Source organism: Phoenix dactylifera, chromosome 11 (genome assembly GCF_051530095.1).
Source record: "Phoenix dactylifera cultivar Ajwa chromosome 11, Ajwa_hap1_PhDact_Kaust_v1.1, whole genome shotgun sequence".
Lineage (NCBI taxonomy): Eukaryota > Viridiplantae > Streptophyta > Magnoliopsida > Arecales > Arecaceae > Phoenix > Phoenix dactylifera.
In genome coordinates, this window is record NC_143200.1 from 3,802,666 (window position 1) to 3,829,806 (window position 27,141).

The 27,141-nt window shown below is 36.9% G+C and overlaps 1 protein-coding gene across 9 annotated transcripts; it reads right to left on the reverse strand.

The window, feature by feature from the left end:
- On the reverse strand, positions 1-26,331 carry LOC103710594 (uncharacterized). Of its 9 annotated transcripts, none has more exons than XM_026806025.4 (11): positions 25,732-26,331; positions 19,517-19,619; positions 18,284-18,360; positions 10,470-10,549; positions 9,104-9,161; positions 5,903-5,970; positions 5,716-5,797; positions 1,253-1,336; positions 1,070-1,147; positions 448-567; positions 1-346 (listed from the first exon to the last, which is right to left on the reverse strand). In XM_026806025.4, the coding sequence occupies exons 2-11, from the start codon at positions 19,608-19,610 to the stop codon at positions 170-172; spliced, it is 918 nt and encodes a 305-aa protein (XP_026661826.3). In that variant the 5' UTR covers positions 19,611-19,619; positions 25,732-26,331; the 3' UTR covers positions 1-169. The 9 variants fall into 9 exon arrangements, with proteins under 9 accessions (XP_026661826.3, XP_026661825.3, XP_038984305.2 ...); XM_026806024.4 differs by having other exon boundaries at positions 10,470-10,558; XM_039128377.3 differs by having other exon boundaries at positions 10,470-10,558; positions 19,517-19,612; positions 25,732-26,328.
- Between the last annotated feature and the right edge of the window lie 810 nt (positions 26,332-27,141).

Consider the following 27,141-nt stretch of genomic DNA (forward strand, 5'->3'; position numbering starts at 1 on the left):
TGCCACAAACTGTAGACATTAAAATCATAGCACTTTGTTCTCCTGAAATTATTTCTTCCTCAGCCAACAATCTGCCCACTCCTCATGCTAATGTTTCACAACTCACCAAGCTGAAACCATGTCTGATAAAAATGAGAAAACTATCAAAGTTATAGATGATGTGTTCCACTTAGAAAACACCAAAGAAGGGGTTGGTTATGGCAGAATTCAGCTCCAATCCAGCCGTCTTCAGGACTACCATGTCCACCTTGTCCCGAGGCAAATATAAGTACTCATCACCTTCAAGCTTCTCAAAACCGCATAGCTCAAGAAACTGAATGCCTCCTTTAAGGCTACCAACTCTATCCTGTTAAGAACAGATGGAAAAGAAACGTCAAGTTCATCTGATAACAAAAAGGAAAGAGCCAATTCGATGCCAACTGAACAGCTCATCATCTAGTCAATTACCTGAAAAGCTGGATTACCAAGACGGATCTTTCTGAATTTCTCTTCATCTGGATTTTTTGCAACATTTCCCACGTATATAAGAAGTGTTTGGAATGCTCTTTTCACTCTAGCATCCTCATCCTACCATATTAAATATAGTAGATGGTGAAAACTGTGACTCAGTTGCTGTGCTATTTGATAATAGCATATCTATAAACGAAATACTAGTGATATGCACAGTATACATAAAAGTCACTTATCTCATGCACTTTCTTTTGTTGTGAAAGGCCAACTCACCATTTCCACAAAAAAACATGTCCACATAGTAAATCATGCTACATTTGAAAGCAAGATGACCGAAAAAAATGGAACCGCCACTTTTTATTTCCAGTGGAAATCAATGTGGTATGCAAGTTTCAACAATAGTTGAATGAGAAGCCGGAATATAGTAATGCAGACAACAGTGTGAAAACAAGCTGAATGCTTCGAAATTGTAAATTAGATGCTAATTTAGAATAGCCCAATATAGACCTAATTACCTAAAGCAAGGTATGTCTATGGCATTTTGTGGTGTTTGGTACAACAAAATCAGCTATCGACTTCAACAATGCTGGTTCAAAATTCAGAAAACTGATAAGAGTACCTTGTGATTCTTCTTAAGAGATCGCAAACAATCTCTCATGCGCTGTGCCTTAGTAGCAGGCTTGACAGGTAGAGACCTCTGAATATTAAAAAATAAATTTGAAAATATTATTTGTATGTCTATACTATCATACTTCGCAAAGTATAACAGGCTTTAGTTTGTTCAGGACATATTAACGCATACATTCTTTTCCTGCAGAGGAGGTTTGGTAACTTTCACAGCTTTCGAGTCTACAGGTGGCAACCCAAGCATTCGCCTTCTTTCTGCCTGCATTTCAAATTATGGTGGTATTATGGGCAATCAAATTTTCATATTATTAAGTTCAAGAAGTATAAACAGTCCTTGAAATATACTTTTTAGTTGAAATAGCTCCACCATGTGAAAACCAAGGGATACAATCATCAAGCACACAACCTATGCCATCAAACACCTAAATCTAATTTCCGGTTGCATGTGAAACATTGGAAGAAGGTATCATGTTACCATAGTTTTTGTCCGATATGCTATTCCCTATTGACAATTCTGTTCTAATGTAAAGTTCTCTACAATTATATATTTGAAATCGTATTAACCATCAAACTTGCTGCTGTATAGAGGGTATTATATCAATGTATGATGCATGTGCATATATTATTTTAGTCATGTTTTTCATTCACATTTGCTTGAGAGGACAGTGGCTTACCGTAATTGGAAATATTGGACTACCACAACCCATTATATTGGACTATTGCACACTTACGACCTTCCAAGGCTTGTTTCTGATGTTACATAATATTAAAGCATCAAGATTATCCCCCCAGGCTTTGACATAATAGTTTCCGAGACTTTGATAGAAGATTATCTAATTAGTTGACTAACTCCACTATCAGGTGCAAATGTTGCATCAAGCTATATGTAGACTCATCCTATCAATATATTTCATAAGACCATCACATTAAGTTATCTTTGTTACAGTAATTTTTGGCCACCTTTCACAATTTCAAAATATGTTTACACACCTGAGACACAAATCTAAATTTCTAAAATTTTCAACAAAAAAATAGTTAAGATTTGTTTCGCTTAGTTTTTAGTTAAAAACTCCCTCAAAACATGAGATCTTGCTAAATATGATCTACAAGGTCTTGATTGGTTTAGGTCACCACAACTAGTAAATAGAAAATCATTGGGAAAAGAACTTTCTCTTGAATTTCTTCAAGACAAAAAAACCTAATACTTCGAAATATTCTCAAACTTACAGAAATTAGGTCTAGTTTTGAAGAGGTTTTTTTTCTGAGTCTGGATTCAGTTAATAAAATTTGGACCCATCTGTGAGCTCGAACAAAATTTTGATTACAGGATCTATTTGGGACCAGCTTGGCTGAACCAAAATGTTTTACTTCAGTCATCATGCCAAGTTGCCAACAACCTGATTGCCGATGGCTACAAGAAAAGTCATCGGCAACTGAGGTCATTGTGATGAAAGACAATCTCCATCTGATAAAATATGTGCAAACAATTGATGGGTTTGTAATCATGAATTAACTAAAGCAGGTCATAATCCTTTCTTTTGTATTGATTTAGAATGGAGGAACCATAGATCAGTCAAATGAACGTAAATTCTAACCCTATATAACATGCTAATGAAATAAAGAAAAGGATGATACCCTATGGAATATTCAAAAGAAGTGATGTTCATTTACAACTTTATACCAGTGGCATGATTTCATTGCTTGGAAATTCACACTGACCGCTCATAAAGATAATATTCTTCAAGATGAGTTGCTCAACATATGAAAACTACAAGGTTGTGTGCGAGGACTCAGATTAGCATGCACTAAAAGAATAGGAATAATTGCATTTTCACCCCCTCGAGTTGGAGCAATTCTCACACACAACCCCTCATCTATAAAAATTTTAAAAGGGGCCCTTGAAGTTTCCAAAGTTGTCCTCCGACTTGCCAACCATCCAATGTCATTAAACCGCCATTTCAAATGATCAAAATGCCCTCGCCCTCTTCAGACATCTTCCAAAGTCTTTTCCACTTCCCTCTCAATTTCGATCGTTCCGCTCCACTCCCGTCCTCACTTCCCGGTGATTACCCGAGGAAATGCTGCCTCTCCTCTGTCCTCTTCTTCTCTCTTCTGTCGTTTGTTTGTTAAGAGAGTAGAAGTAGATGAAGTGAGAGAAGAAAAAAAGAAAGAAGAGGAACAGAATAGTGAAGTAATCTGAGAGAAAGAAAAAAGAAAAAATTCAAGTACTTTTCTCATGGTAATGGTGGAATGATTTTGTTGGGCAAGCTCCCAAGATCCCCAACCTGAGAAAGCTGGGATTTTTCCAGTACTTGGTTCAATTTTCTTTCAAATTCTTGTGTAATGATTCCTCCTTTCCTTGTTTACTGTCTTCAATTTTCGCATTCATGTAGTGTCTTGAATGAGAGGTTGGGCTCCATTGGGAAGTAGAAAATGGGACCTTTATTGTGTTGCTCTGTATTTCACTGAATTGGAAATGATGTAGGAGAATTCTCGTTTAGAAAAGTTTCCTTTTTCCCTTATTTTGCCATAAAATGAGGTAGATAGGGCATGGCCAATGAAATCCATCTCTCTATGCCCCCTTTCCCTTATTTCTCCATTGCCCGTTTAGCTACTCCCCATCTCAATCAATTCAATCTATCAACTTTGCCCTATCTTTTATAACCTCATATATAGTCTCCTCACCACGCACGTGAACCTAGTTACGTGGCCTCTCATTCATCAATTTCTCCCACCCTTAAAACGATACAAATCCCACATCTCCGACAATGTCATGGCTCTCACCATTACTCTCCCAACCATACACCCCCTATACCCAATCCCTCACCCATATGGAGACTTGCAATAATATAAAACCTAAGAGCTAAGAGCTCTCTACTCCCACCTCTCTCCATCTCCTAGTCTATTCCTGTCATCATGTTAACTAAATAAAAAGCCAAGCTCTTGCTCACTATACTTCCCATCTTTACTCTCTTTCTACTACTACTAATACTTCCATCGAACAAGAACCCTCAGCCAATGGCTGCCACTAACACTATCTCCATGATCAATCCCACCTTCAAGTCACCACTCAGCATTACAATGACACGCTCTACCCCAACCTCTACATCTCGAGACTCACTAACACCCCCAATCACACATCGAAACCCCTCCCCGACGTAATCGTTGTCGTCGCCAACTAATTGGATATTGGAAAGCTGTCACTCAACAAAGCAAGGTTGGAGTTGGAATTCTGCCCATCAAAGTATGAGAACTATATCCCATGTTACCACAATATCTCATAGAGTTTGGATTTGGGAGATCAGGACACCCCTATAGATCATGAGCATCTAGGTGTTCAAGATTGCAAAGGAAGAGGCTCTTTGATTCTGCCCCCAAGGAATTATAAAATTTCTCTTAGGTGGCCAAGTGGGAAGATTTCATCCGAAAGGAGAATGTGAAGATCACTATGCAAGAATTCTCCCCCGCCCAAGTATGGCCTTCTCTCTCACTCCCTCTCTCCCCTTCTCTCCCTCTCCCACCTCTTATCTTTCTATAGATGCAGAGAAACCCTTGTTATTTAGCAAGGAATCACGTGACCTCATGTGATTCGTAGTATCCTTAGGTGGCCAAGTGGGAAGATTTCATCCGAAAGGAGAATGTGAAGATCACTATGCAAGAATTCTCCCCCGCCCAAGTATGGCCTTCTCTCTCACTCCCTCTCTCCCCTTCTCTCCCTCTCCCACCTCTTATCTTTCTATAGATGCAGAGAAACCCTTGTTATTTAGCAAGGAATCACGTGACCTCATGTGATTCGTAGTATCCTTGGCGCCATAACTCCACCCCAAAACAACTGATGTCAAGGGCCATTTCATCCCATAACAACTTTATGCTATCATGTGATAGTCATGTGGTACCGATCTATTAATGAAGATGAATGGCAGGACCACTTTGGAACACTTTGGAAACTTGAAGGGTTACTTTGAATATTTTTAAAGATGAGGGGACGTGAAGTAGTAAAACTGTAATTTTCTCACAAAAATAATAGTGAAGCTTTAATATGTTTATGATCATACTGATTGGATTATTTAGATGTCAAGACATTAAGAAAGAGCACTGCACAGCAGCATATTATCTTACTAACTCCAAACAGCATACTATTTTAAGGACCATGATATTGACATCTAGTGATATAAGCATTAAGAAAAAGCTCAAAATTGTCTAGAAACGGAAGTATCCAAGAGTGAAAATTTACACCAACATTATAATCTAAAGTTTCAAGTTCCGTCATAGAATTACTAAAACCTCCCTTCATTGGTAAAAATCACAATGATGCCTAATGATTTAGTAATCTTAGCATCAACCTGTTTGAGGCTTTTGAACTGAATGGATCATTACTGCTCATTGCTCACGCATCCAATTTACAGTTTTTATTTTTAATTTTCATTTAACTATAAATAGAAGTTTGCTTTAACTTGTATACTCTCATTTTTATTTATTTGCCTGGCACGTAAATACATATAGATTAAGTGATGGAATAGATTAAATTCAAATTCAATAGATCCTTGTCATCCAATCTTCTGCATGTGATATGACCCTACACTTTACCAAAGAACCAACAGCTGGAAGATTCTAACAAAAAGGAATGTCAACAAGTACCTTATCCTGCTCTAACCGCTGGCGAATTTTCTCTCTAGCCCTTTTCTCCTCCTCCTTTTCTGCATGACGCAATGCTAGCATTCTGCACACTTCTCAATCAAAGTAAAATATGAGGGCAGATAATAGCAACACTGGAAAGGTTAAAGCGGCTAAAATAAAAAAGAACAGTGATTAGATTGATATGAACCTTCTTCTTTCATTTTCCTGCAGAATTTGCTTTGCTTCCAGAAGCTCTTTACCCACTCGTATTCTTTCCTAAGAAGACAGGTCATATGATATACCTCATAGTGCATAATATGAACTGCTAGAATGCACCTCAGTTTGGAAATCAAATCAAAGGAGCATTGCAAAAGATGACCTTACCTATGAAAAAAACGTTCACCAGGTGAACAATATCTTGAATCCAACAACCACATAATTTCAAGGTGGAATGCATAAGTAAGATCAACTCTTTTCTTGAAGCCTAAGTCAATGGTGTATACTAAAAGAAGCCAAAGATTTCCCACTAAGGCATTAGTCTACATTAGAACTTTTTTTGGAATTATGATTTACATGTGTCTTTTAACTAAAATATTTAGAAGATCCAAATATTGAAAAATCTATTTAATCACATAACGATGTGTTTGCATGAATCTCTTAGAATTATACAACAATAAAGCTCATTATACAACTTATATACTTGGTTACTTTTGCTGAACTTCATTTAAACCCTCCATACACAATTTAAATAGATGCAGGGTGAGTATGATAACAGTCAAGCTCTAGGTCATATGATCCTCTTTGGATCATTGCATATGAACCTTGAATGCTTCTAATTTGTGCTGCTTGCATTTTGGTCTTTACCCACTATGAACATGTTCAATTAAAGAAAAGGAACACAAGTTAGGAAAACACAATTTCAACATGTTCCAACTTTTGAGTGCAGCTGTATCACATTCAACCCACTCCCCATCTATGAAGCAATACAAGTATAGGGAATTGATTTCTAAATTTAATTTGTGACAGTAAATCATTTTGAGAAGATAAGAAAATTTAATGCATGCAATAGAGTAGCAAGCCATTTTGTATTACCTGAAATAGTTGTGATCAAAGTCCTGTAGATGTTGTCCCAACTCCCAAGTTTAGGTAGACCATAGACTACCATATGATGATTCTATGCAAATTGATTTTAGCAATAAAATGTATGCAAATAAGTGGTTGATAGTTCTAATACCAGCAGACAATACGATACCATTCTGATAGCATAGCAGCACCAGAACAAACCACCGAACACCAAAACTGGCTTGGGCCAATCTATACTGGGTGTACTGATGCAAATTGGCTAGTGGAAGCCTATATCATGGATGGTTTGACCAGTACCTATATGGGTCAACTAGTCTGCTCCATTTCAAAAGAACAAGAGATAGAGCAGTCTCTTTTATTCTATCATGGCTGCTGCTGGTCCACTTTAGACCGAAAAAGAGAAGTGGGAGAGAGAAAGAGAAAATGAGAGGTTGGGAGAAGAGGAGAAGGGAAGGAGGCTAGATCCAGCCCTTCCACCTACTTCCCCACATTGACATCGGATTCCACTAAGATTTGGTGAGTTTTCATCCTCTCCTTTTTTTCGGCCACTAATTGGCAAAATAGAGAAAAATAGGAGAACTCATGCCTAATTTTTTTTCATTTACCATGAGATTCGAATATGTTATAGGGTAAGCATCGCCCACATCAACTGATCTTCATTTTTAACATATATTTTTATTTGTTACAAATTAAATTATATTTATAGTAAATTAATTATTAAAAATGGTATAAAATAATTTCAAGGAGAAATCTCCACTTCCTCAATTTTAATCTAGGGCTGAAAATGGATAGGATACTGCTATATCCATTTTTGTATCTATACTTTTCACCTAATAGGGATATAGTTATAGATATTTAATGGTTACCAGAATTAGGATCCATATTTGTTCTAAACAAATATGGATACGACTAAATATTAAGCATATCCATATTTTCTATTCTAATATAGATATAAGTCAAATATTACTTGGAGATAAATCAAATCTTTAGTGGAATTCAATGATGAAAACTAACATTAATTATATCATAAATGACAGGAATAGAATTTGCTATTCAAATCGAACATGACACATAGGTAACTATATCCATATTTGTATCAAGGGTCTAGCTCATGGTCCAACCGGATTTGTATTAAGATATTTAAAATTAAAAATTATTTAAAATAAAAATATAATATAAAAATATCAATATTTTTTGCATCAAATACCATTATTACTCTTTAATTATAGCATAAATAAAAATAACCATGGATTATCTATTCATAAAGAGCTTTAAGAAAAATTATATATGCATATAGGAGAGAATAGGAGTTATTAAAAATTTTAAATATTTTTTAACAATATACATTTGAAAACATCATAAATAAAAAATTAAGAATATTAAAAAAAAATTTAATCAAAGAGAAAGGGGTTTTTTCTTTTAATTTTAATAATGGTTAAAATATGAAATAACACAATATACATCACCTCATTATTTAATGACCTGAATACATGTGCATAAGTAAGATGAACTACTTATATAAAATAGGAAAACATGTTATAGCTGGGTGGTTGAGGGCTTGCCATTCAAACCAGAATTTCTATCCAAAACTGGTCCAATTGGGATACGAAAATGGATATGGTCGGATTTTATCCCACCCATCACCCTTTGTTTTTAGTCCGAATTTCATGCTTTTAGGCATGAATTCAAGGTTAATAGACCATTAATAATCTTCTCATTATATAATCCCTACCTAAATTTTCAAATTTCTCCAATATGCAATCTTCTTATTGCACTCCCTACCAATTCTTTTAAATTTCTCCTTTATGCAAAAAATAAAAAAGGGTGAGCCGAGCTCCCATTGTGTGATTCCTCATCTCCTCACCTCCACACAGTCCCTTTCCCTGGTTGTACCCATCTTCAAATTGTGGAGAACAAAAAAAAGAAATTTTTTTGAAAGGCCTGATTACTACCAGGTTTTGAAGATTGCATCAGGCCCAGTTCAGTATAATCTGGGTGATTTGGGACCCGTTCAGCCAAACAGGGGTGTATCAGCACTAGTAGCACTGGCTACCGGAGGTTAGGCTGAGATTGCAATCCCTTGCTTGTTATGTAAAATTTTCAATGATTATATATCAATAAGATTTCAACAATCCAGATTCGGACAAAGTTCCAAAAGAGAATTACTAGCAAACCTTGACATGGCAATTCCAGTTAATATTATCAGTTATTAATTCTAGAATGTAAATGATATGGCCTAACAAGAACCTATTTGAAAGTTCGAAACTGACACTGCAAGGAAAAAATAATTAAAAAGAAGAAAGGCATTGAGATAAGTTGATCAAACCTTCTCTCTTTCTCTTTCCAATCCTTTTTGTTTTCCATTCTTTCTACGAACACGTTCCCTACAAAAATAAAATCAACCATTAAATTCAAAATGAGTGCTCAAGGAAGTTATGCCAAGATAAGTACATGAAACCAAGGTCCGCTGTACCGGTACCGGTCAGCGTACCGGTGGCGGCCCGGCCCGGTATGAAACCGGTCCGAACCGGTGGCGTACCAGTCCGAACCGATGGCGTACCGGTCCGAACCGGTCCCGTACCGGTTCTTCAACAATAAACTACCGATACCGGATTCCACGCTGTTCCGGTACCGGTCCCAGGCCGGACCGGTACGTACCGGCCGGTATGAACCGGTACAGCAGACCATGCATAAAACAATGACAACTTGCAACAGAAGTGGCAAAACTAACTTAATGTCTTATCTAGGGACACACACAACTCATAAAAGTTTAATTTTCTGACCTAGACTACTTGAGAACAAGCAACAACTGACGTTTAAAGATGTTATTCCAAACCTAAAGAGAAGGTCTAAAGAGCTACCTTGCTTAGCCCATTAATCTTTATATTTATTTTTAGATAGATACTGAGTCATTCCTAAAAAGCCTAAAAAAAAGTTTGCACTTGGCATATTATCACTTGTAAATTTATTCGATATGTAAACCTTCATATCCTTCAACAAGCATCAACTTAGTCTAGATTGGTGTCCACCATCGCTAGGATGTCTATGGGTCATATAAGTGGAGAGGCAAGCACTGAGTTAACCAAAATAAAACATCAAACTAACCCAAATCAGAAACTGGTCAGTCTCAGGTAACACCACAACCAGATTTTGATTGCCTTGGGTATTTTTATAAGCAGTACAAAGGTGGTTACATATGGAAATGCCACAAGAGTGTTGAAATATTTGTTACCAAAGGTGAAGTATGAGTATAATAATTTCCACTTGACAAGATGAATTTATTATATAAGTAGGAATAGGAGATTACCAATGTAACATGCATTTTAAAATATATTTCAAAATTAATACATTAACTTTCCAGATAGAACAGACTGCTATTATAAGGGAATGGTATCCTAGGTTAAACCATCACATGAACTATGAATAGAAGGTTTATATAAAATGCTATATGTTTTTATTTATAAAAAGCATAGCCAGAGGAAGGCAATAAGAAATGAAGAAAACATAAGCAGTAATTAAATATTTTAACCAAATGAATTGATCGGTATGCCATTTGAATTTGACCGAGAACATGCTCATTCTCATTTGAAGTAAAGAAAAGATAAATATAAACATTTAGATATGATTGTGCTTTCTTAAACCATGGTGACATCAACTGATCTCATGACTTTACAAATATAGAAAGCACAAACCGCAGTTCTTGTGCTTTAATCTTCACTGTCTCTGGAGTTGGTGATGGTTTTCCACTTTCAACATTGATGTTCAGAGGCACCTGAAATTGCTTAAGAAAAGAAGATACTAAATATTTACAAATCATGAGAGGAAATTTTAGAGTGTATGTAGTTGTAGTATATAGTTACATTACCTGCAAAGTTTAATCAGATTCATCTTGATAAATTATAAGTTGCATTAATATGCAATAAAATGATCATTTAAAAGCACAAAGCATTCTAATCAAGGTCGGCGGAACCGTCCCAGACCAGGTGGATCTGGCCGTTCCAAGCCATACCGGTGGCTCACCGGTACGGTTCCGGCAATAGAAACGAAACCCGTTGCCGGAGCCAAAAAAGAGAAGGAAAGAGAGAACAAGCAGGGAAAAGAGGGAGAGGGAGAGGTCAGAATGCCGGTGGAGGCCGCGGTAGGCGAGGCCGCGGCCGGTTCTCCTGTTTCAAACGAAACAGAGGTCTAGCCGTGGCCTAAAAAATTTCGTAATTTGCCGACTTCACTTAAATTCGAAAAATTTTTTAAACAGCGGCCAAACCCTTGTTTCATTCGAAACAAGGGAACCGACTGTGGCCTCATCTGTCGCAGCCTCCGTTGGCTCTCCACCGGCCCTTTGCGGCCTCCGCCGGCCCTCCCTCCCTCTCTCCCCCTTCTCTTCTCTCTCTCTCTCTTTTTCTCTCTTCTACGGTACCGTGCCCTCTGTCAGTACAAGCATAGCACGGACCGTATCAACTCGTGCCGCCAAAAATCAGTACGGTGCCCGGTACCGGTTCCTCCGATCTGATTCTAATAACACTTAGAAGAAAGCATACGTCCTACAACATAAATTTAAAGCATTGCTAATTAATCTAAAGAACCATAATGATGTTATCCTTAATAAACTTCACTGTAGTGTTTCTTTCTCTCTCGAAAAAAAAGGCTCCACTGGCGTAGAAAATTTTAGAGGGACATTAAAGATTAAGGTAATATAGCCTGATAAGATTCAATTTGGTTTTGAAAAAAAATCATGGAAGAAATTAGATTAATTTTTTAAACTGGATAACTCAGTGAGTTTTTAAAAACAAGGTAAGACCTAATGATCAGCAAAATATTATAGTAACTATTCAATTGAATAGAGGATATGTACAATATTTCACAAATTATTATGGAACTACCCTATTTCTATCCCCTGTTTTCATGCTGATGCGAACCCTAGCCAAATTTGACAATCTTGGCTGTCAGAAATCCCTGCCAGACCAGCCTTGTTCCTTCTCTTTCTTCTCCCTAGAGATCCTCTCTCCCTTACACTCTTCCCATGCGGCAACCCCTCATTGTCCTCTATTTGAGCGCCGCCAGCACCTGGCCACCATCGACTACCCCTATTCTATCATAAGTCGCCCTCTCTCTCACGCACACATTCTCTCCTCTCAAGACCCTTGCTTTCCATCAATCATCCCCTTTCCCTTTCATCTTCTTCTCCTAATTCTCCAACTTTCTCCATCTAAATCCCTCCACCTTCTAAGGTAGCCTTCTATCCTTAGTCCCTAATTAGCACCCTCTGCTCCTCTGATTACTTTCATTATGTCTCTAATTTTGGTTGGCTTAATTTTGTATAATGAGACAACCATCCATACAACAAGGTCACCCTAGGGTGTTACACTCTAATTCCCTACTTGAGGTAAAACCCTAGCTACTCTCTCCATTAACTTTAGTACATAGCATGGATTAGCATTAGATTAGGGAAACCCAAGGGCTAGGGTTGATTTTGAACACTGAAAATTTTGAGATTAGAAAATTTGTGAAAATTAGTAAATGATTAATTAAATTAGTTATGCTTGCTAAGTGATTAATTGTATTTAATTTTTAGATGAGTGGTTGCAATTTCATGAGTAATTAATTTTTATAATTATGCTAAATATTAATATAATTGAATTGGATGCTCTATTTGATGGGGTTCCCCCTAATAAGATCTTTTCCCTTCGTCCCTATATGGTATATATGGGGGTCTCCACTTCATTTCTTCCAAATAGACGAGCATGATGAAGGTGAAATCATGAAAGAGAGGTCGATCCTCCCCATATATCCAGTTAGAGGTGGGCAACGGGCCGTGCCGGGCCGGCCCGGCCCAGGCCCCCCGGGCCCAAAAACTAAACGGGCCGTGCCTGGCACGGCCCGCTTCATAAGCCCGGCCCGGCCCCAGGCCCCTCTATTGGTGGGCCGGGCTGGGCACGGCACGCCACGGGCCGTGCCAGGCACGGCCCGTCTGGAGAGGGGGGAGGAAAATAGCCGTTTCCAACGGCTATTTTCATAAAAATGACCCTTTTACCCCTCCCAACAGTCCAATAACGGCTGAATTGAGGGGTATTTTGGGAAAAAAAATTTTGAGCTTCTATAAATAGCCCATTCCTCCCTCATTCTCACCACACCAAACCTCTCATTCTCTCCTTCTCTACTGCTATTATTTCTCTCTTCTAAAGTGCTCTTCTAGCAATTTAATTTTTAGTTTGTTCAAGTGCTACACAAGAGGAGGTTCCTGTTGAGAAGAGAAGGTCGCTTCTGTTGAGAGCACAAGAGGAAGCTCGGAATCTCGGCTCTGCCTCTGCCCTCCGACCCTCTACTCAATTCCTCCTTGCGGTTAGTTTTTATTTTTTGAATTAATCATAGATATGTCATCTTTTGAGGAAAGTCAGTTTGGCATTCCTGTTTCTGAGGGAGAAGAAACTAATCCCCAACCCCCTGTTCCTAGTTCCTCTAGAACTGGTGAACCGAGTGAAGGTCAAACCTCTTCTCGTAAGAGGACTAGTACTGTATGGAATGAATTTGATAGAGTTATGGTTGAGGGAGTCTGGAAAGCTAAATGTAAAAAATGTGCCAAACTTTATAATTGTAGTAGTAGTGGGGGAACAGGGCATTTAAAAAGACATCAAGAGAGTCATAGGATGCATGATTCTCATGCTCAAACTCAAAGTACCCTTAATATACAAGGGGGATTACTTGTAGGTAATTTTGCATATAATCATGAAAATCAAAGAAAAGCACTTGTAAAATGGATAGTTAAGGATGAATTACCTTTTAGTTTATGTGAATCTTTTAATTTTGAAGAATATGTTCAATTAAACCTACAACCTGCTTACAAAAGAACTAGTAGGCGTACATTTAGAAGAGTAGCTATGACCAATTTTTTAGCAATGAAACAAAATTTAATTGAAACACTTTCTACTTTAAATGTAAAAATTTCATTAACTTCTAATATTTGGTCAGCATCTGTAGGTAGTAATTGTTTTATTGCCATTACTGCTCATTATATTGATAATGATTGGCAATTAAATAAACGTATTCTTGCTTTTCGTGCTTTTGATTTTCCACATTCTGGGCAACAAATTTCAAATATAATTTATCAAACTGCATGTTCATATAATATTAATGATAAAATTATGTCTATTACTTTTGATAATGCATCTAATAATAATTCTGCTGCTGTATTATTAAAAGACTCATTGCATCCCATATTAGATGGAAATTTACTGCATATTAGATGTGCATGTCATATCTTAAATCTTTCTGTTCAAGCTGGCATGGGCATGATTCAAGATGTGATTTCAAAAATTAGAAATGCAGTTTCTTTTATTCATGCTTCTAGATCAAGACTTCAAGAATTTAAGAAATTATGCATAAATCATGGTAAACGTTTTAAAAAATTTAAACTTGATGTAATTACTCGTTGGAACTCCACATATAGCATGATACATGATGCATACCCATATAAAAATTTATTAAGTGCATATATTAATGATCGTGGATTAGGATTTACATTGACTGAAACTGATTGGAATAAAGGAAAAATTTTGGAAGATTTTTTGCTTAGTTTTTATAATGCTACCAATGTTCTTTCTGGTATTTATTACCCTACTTCATGTTCATTTTTACAACAAACATATATAATTAGTCAAAAATTTGCAGAACATAGATATGATGATGTTTTAATGCCTATTATTGACCTAATGGAATCTAAATGGAATGAGTATTGGGACAGGATATGTCCTATGCATAACTTAGCTGCTGTATTTGATCCTAGAGTTAAATTAAATGGCGTGCTAATTTTACTTGATGCATACTCTGAAAATATGAATCAAGATGCTGAATCTGCTAAAGATGAGGTAAAAAAACTTCTTTATGATATTTATGCTATATATGATGAAAAAATTTGTGGATCTCGAACACAAATACAAACCTCTATTTCTCCTTCTAGTAGTTCTCGTTCGTCATCTATTTTTTCATTCATTGCACAGAGAAGACACACACATGCTTCAAGTTCCTCTTCATCTTCTTCATCTTTAAGTAGTGAACTAGAATTTTATTTACGAAATGATCTTCATTCTGCATATGATGAAAATCAAATAGAGAATCTAGATGTATTATCTTGGTGGAAGAGTGTTAGAAATCAATATCCTGTTATGTCTGCAATTGCACGCGATATTTTAGCTGTGCCGATGTCCACGGTAGCATCGGAATCCGCTTTTAGTGCAGGTCGACGTGTTCTTGACGAAAAGAGAAGTAGGATGACGGGCGAAACGGTGGAGATGCTTCTCTGCTTCAAGGATTGGCTGGATGCTGAGGCAAGACTTCAAGATAAAGGTGGACATAATACAACATCCTCTGATGATGATGATACAAACACTACTGAAGACTGAAGAGTGAATACTGATTCACTGAATCACTGATGATTAGTAAGATTTCTTAATTTTTTATAATTGTACATTTTTATTGTATTCTGGAGGTCAGACCAAGGTCCAAACCTCGGCCCTTTCTTAGTTTCTTATTGTATTCTAGAGGTCAGACCAAGGTCCAAACCTCCCTTCATGTACCATTTTGATTTAAATTAATAAACTGGTAGGGGTCTATGCCAAACCCCCCACCATTAAGGTGGCTTTATATTCATAAATCATAAATTCTTAGTGTTCAATATTTATTAATTTATTAAAAAAATTTATGAAGCATTAATTTTTATCGGGCCGAGCCGGGCCCAGGCCCGGACCGTGCCAGGCCCGCGTGCCAGCCCGGCCCAGGCCCTTATGGGCCGTGCCGTGCTGGCCCGCGGGCCGTGCCGTGCTTGGCCCGCGGGCCTAGACCAGGCCGTGCCGGCCCAGGCCCGAAGCGGGCCGTGCCAGGCACGGCCCGCTGGCCAGGACCCTCTAGCCCAGCACGGCCCTCTCAAAGGGGCCGTGCCAGGCACGGCCCGCTTCGTGTCGTGCCGTGCCGGGCCGTGGGCGGCCCGGCCCAGTGCCCATCTCTATATCCAGTAGCCGGTATCGTACGCCATTAGAAGGGCGGTTGCATTTGAGATGGTCCAACCAATAGTCTCTTAGTCTCTCCTTCGTATCTTTTCCTTTATATTTTTAAAGTGATGGCATACGTACTACTCTGCTACGATCTAGGGTTACTGGAGAGGGACAGAACACTTAGAATGTACTGACACCTTTCTGAATTTTGGAATCGTTGTAGTTAGATTATATATGCTTATCAGTTAATGTTGGAATTTAGTTACTATATCTTTGGAATGATATCTACACTTCATACCTTCTCTAGTATCGTGAGATTTTGTACAAGTTTCAAGGCCTTGCATATTCCCTAGGGCCATGCCCTAGGGAATGTGTGGCCGTGTCATGTATCCAGCTCAAGTGGTGGGTCTAAGGTGTGACAATAGTGCTAGGAGAAGTGATGCTCAGGCATCAAGAAAGAAATGAATGCATCAGTGATACCTTGACATTATTAAGGGCATAGACAATGGAGCAACGACAAATGTCAAAAGTAGTTGTACCAAGACAAGTGAATTTCCCATCATCATGGGTTCCCACCAAAGTCTAAAATTATGCACACATCTTTCACATTAGTGATAAAAAAATTTACAACTAATACTTAGGTTGGGGCACCATGCAGTTTGTTATTTGCAAATATTATAGCTCGTATTGATGAGAAAAGGGCAGGGCTAAATGATATATTGAATTGTGGAATGTAACTTAGATGGAACTGGAATCAACAAAGATACATAAATTGAGCAGTTTTGTTATTTTGGATCTACTATACAAAAGAATGGAGAGATGTATGAATGATACATTTAATCAAAGGTGTTAATCCCAATAACGAGGGTTGTCCTGATTTGGGGCCAAGTTGGTATAGTAATAGAATGCCCCCCGTCCCAACGAGATTTCAATCCTTTGTTGATGTTATTGCCATGAATGGAAGCATCAAAATCAATGTTCTTAATCTACGCAGCCTTTTGGGCAGCTCTTCAAAACCCATGCTTGCACTCCTAGAATTATTAGTTGGATAGGAGAAATTCCAACCTAATAGTAGAAAACATCCACCAAGGGTAGTGTACCCACTTCAGAAACTCTTAGAAACTCAAAGCCGCATCCACTTCCTAAACTCTAATTCTACTACACATAGCTTCATATATCTCTTTATTATTTTGTTAATTAGATCCCAAATAATGAAATTGATCACTAAGTGGTATCTCTTGTACATTAATCATAATAGGGACCTCATCTTCATTTCTATTTTCACAGAGATTATATTCCATATAATATATCTTTGTTCTATTGATTCCTTAACCTCTAAAGCTTTCTTTTCTGAATTTATTTAGCACAGAATCTTTATTCTCACAAATCAACACTATTGTCTGCAAATATCACATATCATGGTACATCTTCCTGAATATTAGCAGGGAGTTCATCTACAGTTATTATAGAAAATAAATGATTGTGTTAAAGTTTGGTGCAATCCCATAATACTCAAACACATCTGTTGCACCAAAAATAATTCCTAAGACTTGCCGATGCTCCAGCATACATTCCTCAATGATTTCAATATGCTAATACTAAACATACATAATTAATTAAATGATATAGATATTTTTGAGCTATATCAGGCTGAATACAAGTGACCATAGCTTGCATTTGGCTTCTTTTTTCAAGCTTAAAATTGTGGCCTGTGTCATTAACTAATCAAGCAAGCCAACCAAACAAAATTAAAACTGAACATGAGCAGCTCCCAAACAGCTTGTTCGTTTGACAGCCCTACTGAGGCTGCATAATTGTATACCGTAAGTTCAATAACTAGAAAGCATTAAATTTTCTTCATTGGTTCTCCCCATTGATGCTATGATATTACAAGGGCAAGCAGGGGAAAGAAATTGGAGTCAGATGTCTCCATGTCTCATGGATATAGACCATAGGGAAGATTAGTTAGGAACCACAAGGCCAACATGTAGAGCCAGAGCAATGATCTTGTTCATCAGGTTACCCTTTTTACTTATATTCTCTTTCACTGTTATAGATCATTATGACCAGTTTTTCAACCTCGAAATTGCAACTAAATTAGAAATAATGCAAGAAGTGTAAACAAGAAGCAGATTATTCAAATTAACAATGCAATACAATATTTTCTTAGCATCTCATATACACCTATCTATAAATACATATATATATATATATATATATATATATATACAAACATTTGTCCCATGCATGCATGCACATGCATGTATGTATCAGCAGATAAAGCACAAAAATTTATGTGCTTTTAAAAAGGAATGATTTCAATGTAGTACCTTTAATTGAAAATTGAAACTTTTGCACTTAATTTCTATATTCCACTGCCACTACCAATCTAACATGGTGAACTCAATAGAATAAATTATTTTAGAATGCAAGAAGATGGATAGTGCAGATATGCAGCAGATAAAATAGTCCTGTCAAAAGATCAAGGAAATCTAAACATGATGCACTATGGTGAAGTACCATACCAGAGGCATCTGGTCAATATCTGTGTCATGTTCATGATTCACAACCCAGTCTATGGCTGCTTCAATACTACAATTACCTGAAAGAATAAAGCATTTGTTATGATGCATGAAAGTAATGGTGGATATGGTATTTTGAGTAACTCAAGAACTGACTCAAAGTATCATTTATGTAAATCGGTGTTGATAAGTGAGTGAGGGTAAACATAGTGAACAGTACTGGTCTTCTTCCTTCTGATTGTGTTTTTAAGGTACGAGATTAAGCATCTGCTCCTAGTTTTTCTCCACACATGACCCTTTTGGCTTCTATTTTTGCTTTGCCCATTTCATACAAATAAACTAGCACCTATGCCCTAAAAGGACTAATTAAAATATTTTGGCTCATCTCCAAAAGTCTACACTCTTTTGCCTCGACCTCTCTCACGGAACAATCCTTCATCCCTTTCCTGGTAAAATTCAACTCTCAGAATCCCTACGTCACTCAATCCTTAACCTCTCAGTTAAAATTAAATAAGTTCAGCCCCCTCCCCCAACCACCACCACTCACTATATCCCATCCACAACCAACCCTTAGAGATATCCACCATTCTCCTTAGCACCTAAAGATTTCTAGCAAAATAAAAGGAAAGTCAATGTTGAGTTTCTGAAAAACAGGAAGAGACAGTTGATGGATTAAAAGGTTTAAAAAAAGCTATTGATCCATGAACTACACTTGAAGTAAAACTCATACAAATTGAAGGTCCTTCAAATTTTATCTTACGATCATGTGAGGTAAGATAGAAAGAAGATAGTAAATCATATATGGGAATCTCAAATTTACCAAAAAAATATACATGGGAATCTCATATTCAATTTTTAGAGTCAAATTTCTCCCACATACATGAGGAGGCTAATGATAATTAATCCAATGTATAACAAATATAGGAAGGCTGACATTATGTATATGTATAGATATAATTCTTGAATCTGTTGCATAGAACAGATATATGGGGAAAAGATATGAAGCCTGTAGGACCAAATGTTTCAGCAGAAGAATGCATAACAATTATTAACACCTCATAATTTCATCTGCTCTTATTCTTCAACACAATTAAACTAGTGAAGAATTGGATGAAAATAGAACAAACCACGTAGTTAGTTATATCTTGTAAAAGAAGAGGGCAGATGTTCCCAATATCACATAAAAGACAAAATTAAATAGAAAGATCAGAGGGCAAATGTCATCAACAGTCAAACCAGAATAATGAAGTGCTCTTGTCGCACGTGCAGTTGGAAATCCCATTGATTCAAGTTCCCTAAGCATTTCTTGGTCAACTTCTGGGATTGCCATTCCTAAATACTGGGAAGAAAAGAAAATCAAAAAGAATGACCTCAATATATTGTGAAGACGTAGATAAACAACTACTCACAAGCAATGCATTACATCTCTCAAAAAAACCAAAATAGGCTTTCATTTTTGCAACTTAAAAATGATTTTAAAAAAAAAGATAATAACCTAAAAGACCTAGTAGTAAGATAAAAGACAGTAAAAGAACAGTAAAAGAAAACTTCACCTTAAAGTTTTTGAACGGCAGTCTAGTTGCACATGCTTATTGTCAATTTTCAGTTTGAAAGCCGCGCAATAATTTGTTTCAAATAAATATTCACAGTTTAATCTTGTCTAAAGTCAGCTGGCTCAGATTAAAAATGTTCCTTTAGCATGATACCCAACTAGTAGACAGAAAATACCTGAAGCCCTCAAAATGACTACTATAATAAACTCCCTGATGGAACCCCCTATTAATATTTTACAAACACCATCATTATCATTGTTCATTTGTATGCTTTTTCACATCATAACATGATCTACTTTGAATAGTTGAGAAGGCACAGGAAAAGGATTTAGCATATTGTTGCAACCAAATATCACCTAATAGCAGCCTATGAGGAATTGATGCCAAATATTTGTCAACAAAACTGAGGCAAGAAAAGGATCTAAAAATGAGGCGTAAGAACTAGGAAGAGCTTCCTTTTTTTCTTAATAAAGTTTAAACCTCGTGCAATTAAAAATTTCCTTCTCAGAAGTTCTAAAGAAAGAGAGAAGAAGAGTTTTGGAATACAAAACTGCATTCTCCTTAATAGCTCAAATCATAAGCCAAAGGCCAACATAAAACATTATCCCAATTCCCACCAGTATAATATAAACACAAAGATTAACCAAATAAAAAAAGAAGGGCAAGAGACTTCTTATTTTGATTCCTTTTGTCACAATTCCTTTTCAGATTGCCATAATGATATTAGTTTTTCCAATTCAAACTTTATAAAAAGCACTATGCAGTTGTAACCCCACCAATTCCCCTCCTAGAACGATTGTCTCTAATTTTCCTATCTTATTAACCACTCATGACTCCACCATATTTTTTTTTTCTATCTTCATCATCTAATTGAGGCCACTAAGTCCATCTAAGATTCATTTCAGTTAGATCATCTTCCTATTTTAACTACTTGGCAACCCTCAATATCCCTTGGTTATGTTGTAGCCATTCTCTCAAGCTATTCCATCTCATTGCTCTCATAGTCTTGCCCTCCCATTATGGATCTTCTACTCCTAGTTGGATCCCACTCACTTTGCCCCCAACCTCTTTCTCTTAGACTGTACTTGTTGCATACTTTCTTTTTTTCATTTGTTTTCCATCCATCTATTAACTAAACCCATCATTTAATCAAGTTGTAGTTCCTTGTTATGTCTAAAGGAAAAAATGAAAGAGATATGTTGTCTATATCTTAATGTGGAGCTTATTGTCATTTCTTCTCATGCAATAGCTTATAATTTATAAAAAAAAAGTTTTAACAAGAATTTCAAGGACCATCAACCAAGGTCTGCCGAACTAAAGGAAAAATGAAAGAGATATGTTGTCTATATCTTAATGTGGAGCTTATTGTTACTTCTTCTTATGCAATACCTTATAATTTATAAAAAAAAAGTTTTAACAAGAATTTCAAGTACCATCAACCAAGGTCCGCCGAACCGATATCGGGATCCGTACCGATCGGCGCCCAGTATAGTTTGGTACCGTACCGAACCGGTAGGGCGTGCTGGTTCACGGACCGGCACACCCTTTTTTTTTGAGTTCTCAAAAAAATTAATTGGTAATCACTCTTTCTGAACTTTTTCTATGAATTTAAGTCTAATTTGATATTTTTTTTGATGTTTTCTTGATGTCTTTTAATGTTTCTATGATTTCGGTTTAACCTAGATGATGCATCTTATTGCTTTAAAATGATATAAATCATAAAATGAACAATATAAAATATCTTCAAATCAAGTAGTGACGTAAAAATTAAAAAATAATACAATCAATTACATATATTTAAAATCCAACATACATGACGATATCTAAAATTTGGGTCGAGTGGCAATACCTTTCTTAGATATTCATATCTTATTCAGCATATCTAAAAAGGAGGAAAGAAGATAGGAGAGAGGAAGCATACCTTATTTAGTCTTGGATCTTTTTTTTGATAGCCTGAATCAGAAAAGCATTGGAGCCGCTTTCAAATTGCGTTGGAAAAGCCTTCTTAGGCCTTCCCAATGCCGCCTGATGCCTTTAAAAGGCATCAAGTGACAATGGCAATAATGCCATACCCAACCTGAATCGAAACTGGGTTGACACGGTGCGAATCGGCCGGTTTGCACCGAGTCAGCACCGAATCGACCAGTTCCGGCCAGAACCGAATAGGATTGCTGAACCGACCCAGTTTCACATTAGGTCGGCTCGATACTGCCTGAACCGGACAGTTCAGCCCGATTCAGCAGACCCTACCATCAACAATATATAGAATCATGGAGCCCATTTTTTTGTAAGCTTTCTTTGCTTCTCGAGATAACTTACCAGTTACCACTATAGACCTATGTGAAACATGGAGCTAAAAGAGCACATAGGACAACACAAATCCATCACATATGCATCATATGCAGGTGTCTACGATCATATCTTCAATTTTTCTTTGTAAATCCTTTGTATAGGTGTTGACTAAATTCCATTAACAAAATATATTTCTTCCTTCTAAGCCACTTGCAACCAATTTTTCTTTCATGGGTGCAATATTGAAAAGCTTCATAGTTATGAAAAAATGAAAGTATCTTATAAAAGTAAAAAATCCTTCAATGCTCAAGTTGAAATATTTATATTTTATATTATATTTCACATTGTCCATTCTTATTATTCTATTTTACTAAAGCAACATTTTGTGTACATGTATATATATAATGTTTATCTTATATTAATACACATATTAGTTCTTAAATAAGCTATTGAGCAAGATTTACATACTAGTTTCGGTACCCATACTAGTACCCAACCCGTACAATGTCTACATAGTTTATATAGTTCGGTTCTTTATATCAACACTCGGTATGGGGGTATATGGAGTATCAGTTCCGTACCGATACAAGTCAGTATTCCTAGTATGGTCCAGTATTGAAAAACCATGCTATTGATTAATTGATTGATTAACTATTCTATGAATCAAATTCATCTAAAGCAAAGTGTATAAATATGTAACTAATTTCCCTATGTTATGTTCATTGTATGTGCCCATTTATGAGTTTGTTTGGAAAAAATGAAGTTGCTGTAGTTGTAATTAAAGTCATTGTGGCTAATGAATGGTTAAAAAGGAATAGCAAATAGTTGCAAGTATAGAATAAACTCTAAATATAAGCAATAATCATACTATTGAAAAAGGTTATGACCCTCTTATATAGCATATGAATACATGCATGCATGGCCAACATAAAAAAATGAACGAATATCTCCAGTGACCCCTTTAAAACAATCCACATATCAATTAGTGAGAGCTTACTAGGATATAAGCGAAGCAAGCAGATGAAAGGGTTCTCATGAAAATGGATCTCAATATTTACTTCGCTTACAACATACTAGATTACCAAGAGAACAAATAGCATTCTTCACTTCTTTCTCTCATGTTGCCACTCCTTGCTGGTTCCATGCTCACCTTCCCTGGATCTTTCCAAATCTCCCCTTTATTGCCCTAAATCTTGTTAAATATCCTTAAGTTTTCCTTGGATGTCATTAAATCTCTTCTCCATCGTTTCCACTCTGCATCTCACTAAATCTCCTCCTCATTGATCCAAAACTCCTAGGATCTCTTCTTGATTATCTCCACTGCACTAAATATCATTTTCTTCCCACTACTCACTGAATTTCCTTGGAGCCTCACCAGATTTCCTCTCCATTGCTGAATTCCATACATCTTCTTTTCATCCTCTCCTTAACTCTATATCTTGATGGATCACCTCCCATCGCTGCTTACTAAACAGACCAACTTGGCCTCACCCAACCCAACTCAATTCAGCCTGGCATGACCTAGGTTTGGACCCAACTTCTAAGAATAGGTCTCTAGTTCAGATCTAGTCATCGGTCAGGCCTCAGTGGGTCTGCATAGGTTCAAGCCCGGCCTAAGTTTAGAATCAATATCTAAACCCTGGACCAGACCCAACCAATCTGAAGCCTAATATGCTCAATCCAATCTCGGCCTAGTCTTAAGTTCATGCCTGAAGCCGATCTGGCCAAAAATTGTCAAATTAGGGCATGGGATAGTCCTCGTCCATGCCCATTGTTCTTGAGAGAGGGAGAGAAGGGAGTGCGGTGCCAAAGGGGAGGAGGAGGAGGAGGTCGAGACAGCTTGTCTTTAATTAAAGCCGACTAGCCAAAATCGTTTGCCAAAACATGCACAAAATTGGGTTGGAAGTTAGGTTAGGTCAAGTTTCAGGCCATGGGTGCAATACCTTGAGTCGGGCCTAAACTGACCTCTAATTCAACCCAACCTACCCAAGTTGCACCCTTATATGGCACCTATGGTGGAAAGAAGAGAAGACAGATTTTTATCTTTGTGGCAATATGAAAAGTAGCATGACTTCAACTGCAACATTGGAGTAGGTAGACATCCAGCTTCTTACCCTTCTAAGAGTTGATAAAAGCCTCCAAAATGGGGCACAATATATTAGTAGAGTACCATTTGATATAACTGCCTTCCTATCAGCAAAAAGAAAGCTTTGAATCTCTATGTAAAGGAACAAAAGAAAGGTAGGCTGATGAAAAACTTGACAAGAAAGGTTATATAGTTAAAAGTAGGTAGTAGAATTGTCTGAAAAGGCAACAGTCCTTGGTGTACAAGAGGCTAACTATGGTACATATATAAGCAAATATAACAAGTTCTCTATCAATCAAGTCTAGGATGGTAGATTCTTTTTTTTATGTCCAAAGTTTTCATGAATTGCCCCCATAACCAACACACTTTAGGTTCAGCCTAACAAATTCTAGGATAAACTTCATCATGATATTATACAAAGTGATGTAAAATATGATCACCCAATATACAAAAACCTCAAAATTACAGTAGATGGAAATGATTGCTGGTTTTTTCTTATATGAGAAATAAAGTGGAAGTGTCATCAGGGTCCAAATCCTAAGCATCTCCACGTAGAGAGAGAGAGAGAGAGAGAGAGAGAGAGATGGCAACTAGTTGAGTGAAGGCTGGTTAGTAATTGTTGTTAATATTTCGCAACCATCTCTATAAAGGAAACTATTATTTATGAAATGTGACTCATCTACCCTAGATCTTTATGACTTAAGACTTTCCCAATTTATTCTAGAACATATCAGTTCTCAAAAAAAATATACATTTTGAAATAAATTTGAAAACTAGATAAGTCAGCAACAAAACTTGTTGGCTATTACCGGTCACTTTAGTGCATTCTAAATCAAAATCATAAGAAATTTACATAGTGCAATCTTTAGGTATATAAGAAATTAAGGGTTTTATGGTATCAGATAACTGGTCATATAAAGTTGAAAAAGCTGTACAGAAGTGAATAATTTAAGCTTTTGAATTTGGAGCTTCTTTACTTCCTCCATTAAGGGGCACAAGCCGGTGTCTGACGAATGAGCTTTACAACAATATACTTCTACTTTATGATCTGCCTTCCTAGTTACAGAGCTGTTTGTTTCATGTATCTGAAGGCAATTTACATGTCAAGTGCTTTCTGATTATATATTGTTGTTAATCAAACACATAGACACTGACAATGTTTTCTGATTATTCTTATTCCTTATGGTTATCATTCATACTTTCTCCCCAGATATTGGTAATTGCCATCTAGCTTAACATACCCATAAAAATACATTTATAAAACAATAGAAGAAGGGATAAAAAGACCGCGAGGAAGTATTTCTAGTACTAATGATGACCATCAAGATCAACAATTCATGCCAAAGTCACGAACAAAATATCTAAACCCTCAAATCATCAAAAAAAATAAGAACAAATAAATCGGAGTGAAGCCAAATCCATACATAACACAGCTAAGCCCGACACAGCTGACATCAAATCCCACCATTTAGAACCAACCAACTTGTTCCAAGTCACGAAAGAAGCATAGAATCGATCACCTTCAGACTGGCTACTAATCTTGGAGACGTCAGAAATGCTCTTACTACGACCAAACCGCAGCCTTTAGGGCATCTAATTAAATGAGCTTCACGGCCTCCAAAGCCTGATCGACAAAATTCGAATTCCGCAAACCTGTCTCTTTTGAAACCCAAGAAACAGCACAAATTTTACAAAACGTCCATAACTACATCAAAACATAAAACAGAGAATATAGGGGAGAAAAAAATGGGTTTTGGATCGATTTGCGTTCACTTTGATCGGCAGTGCTTGCTTTAGATGATGCAGATGATGTTGAGGACGGCGTTGGACTCGAGGAACTGACGTGGGAGGTGAGGTCTGCCCTCTCCCAGGCCTCAACCACGCTCCTTAAAAGGGCTCCAAAGTTCTCAAACCACGGCAAGAGCCCCGCCATTGAAGAAAAGGGGATCGAGAGAGAGGAGGGAAGGAGGGAAAGGGATCTACTCTTTTCTTCCCCCCTTTACCTTACCCTTCTATGCTCTCTTCGCTTGGAGCATTTATTCCTGCCGTTTGGCTTGGGTTTTTCTCGGATGGAGCCGGTGGCAGTTCAAAGTTCAAACAGAATTCTGGAGTTCCTTGGCAGGGTCAAAATTTGACGTTCGCCTTTTAACAAGCCCGGTGAAACAAAAAAAAAAAAAAAACCTGCAAATTATTTTCCCATCCCTCTAAAGACCCCACCTTAACAGAAGGTCCCGGTTAACCCAAAAAAAAAACTTCCGGTCCACCGCTTCATGGATCTTTAATTCTTGATCCCTAAGTTACTGTTTCCTTTAACTAGCTAGCATTCTGCTCAAGAATTTGGCTCAAAGATCAGCTTGCATAATTAAAAAAATGTTCTGAGTTAGGACTAGATTTAGCATTCTTGGATTCAGAAAAATATCTCAAAATATCAATATAAAAATTATTTATATATGATGCATAATATTTCTAATAATTATTTATAAATAATTATTATAAATTAATATAGATTATAAAGAATAGAGTATATTTCAACTATCGCATTAAAACATATATAGGAATAATGAAAGTCTTGAATGATCTTAGGCACTCACTAAATCTCTTAACTAAGTTGTTTGCAAGCAATTTGAGTTGAGCTCAAAATTAAATGGGCTAAATTGAGCTTTAATCTAGAAGGATCATCCATGTATTGTAGACTACCCTAGTCATGCCAGCCACTTTGAAAGATTCTGGATAGCATTTGGAGCAAAATCTAACACTCAATCATGAATTGTAAATTTGGAAGACTATAACTTTCTCATAAACTATCTATTTTAGCATGCTAGATGCTAAAACAAAGCTTTCGACAGGTACTACAAGGAGCAATGACTCCCAATGAATTTGTCATATGGAATGGATGTAGACTTCTGACAATATTTCGATCTTGAAATGGT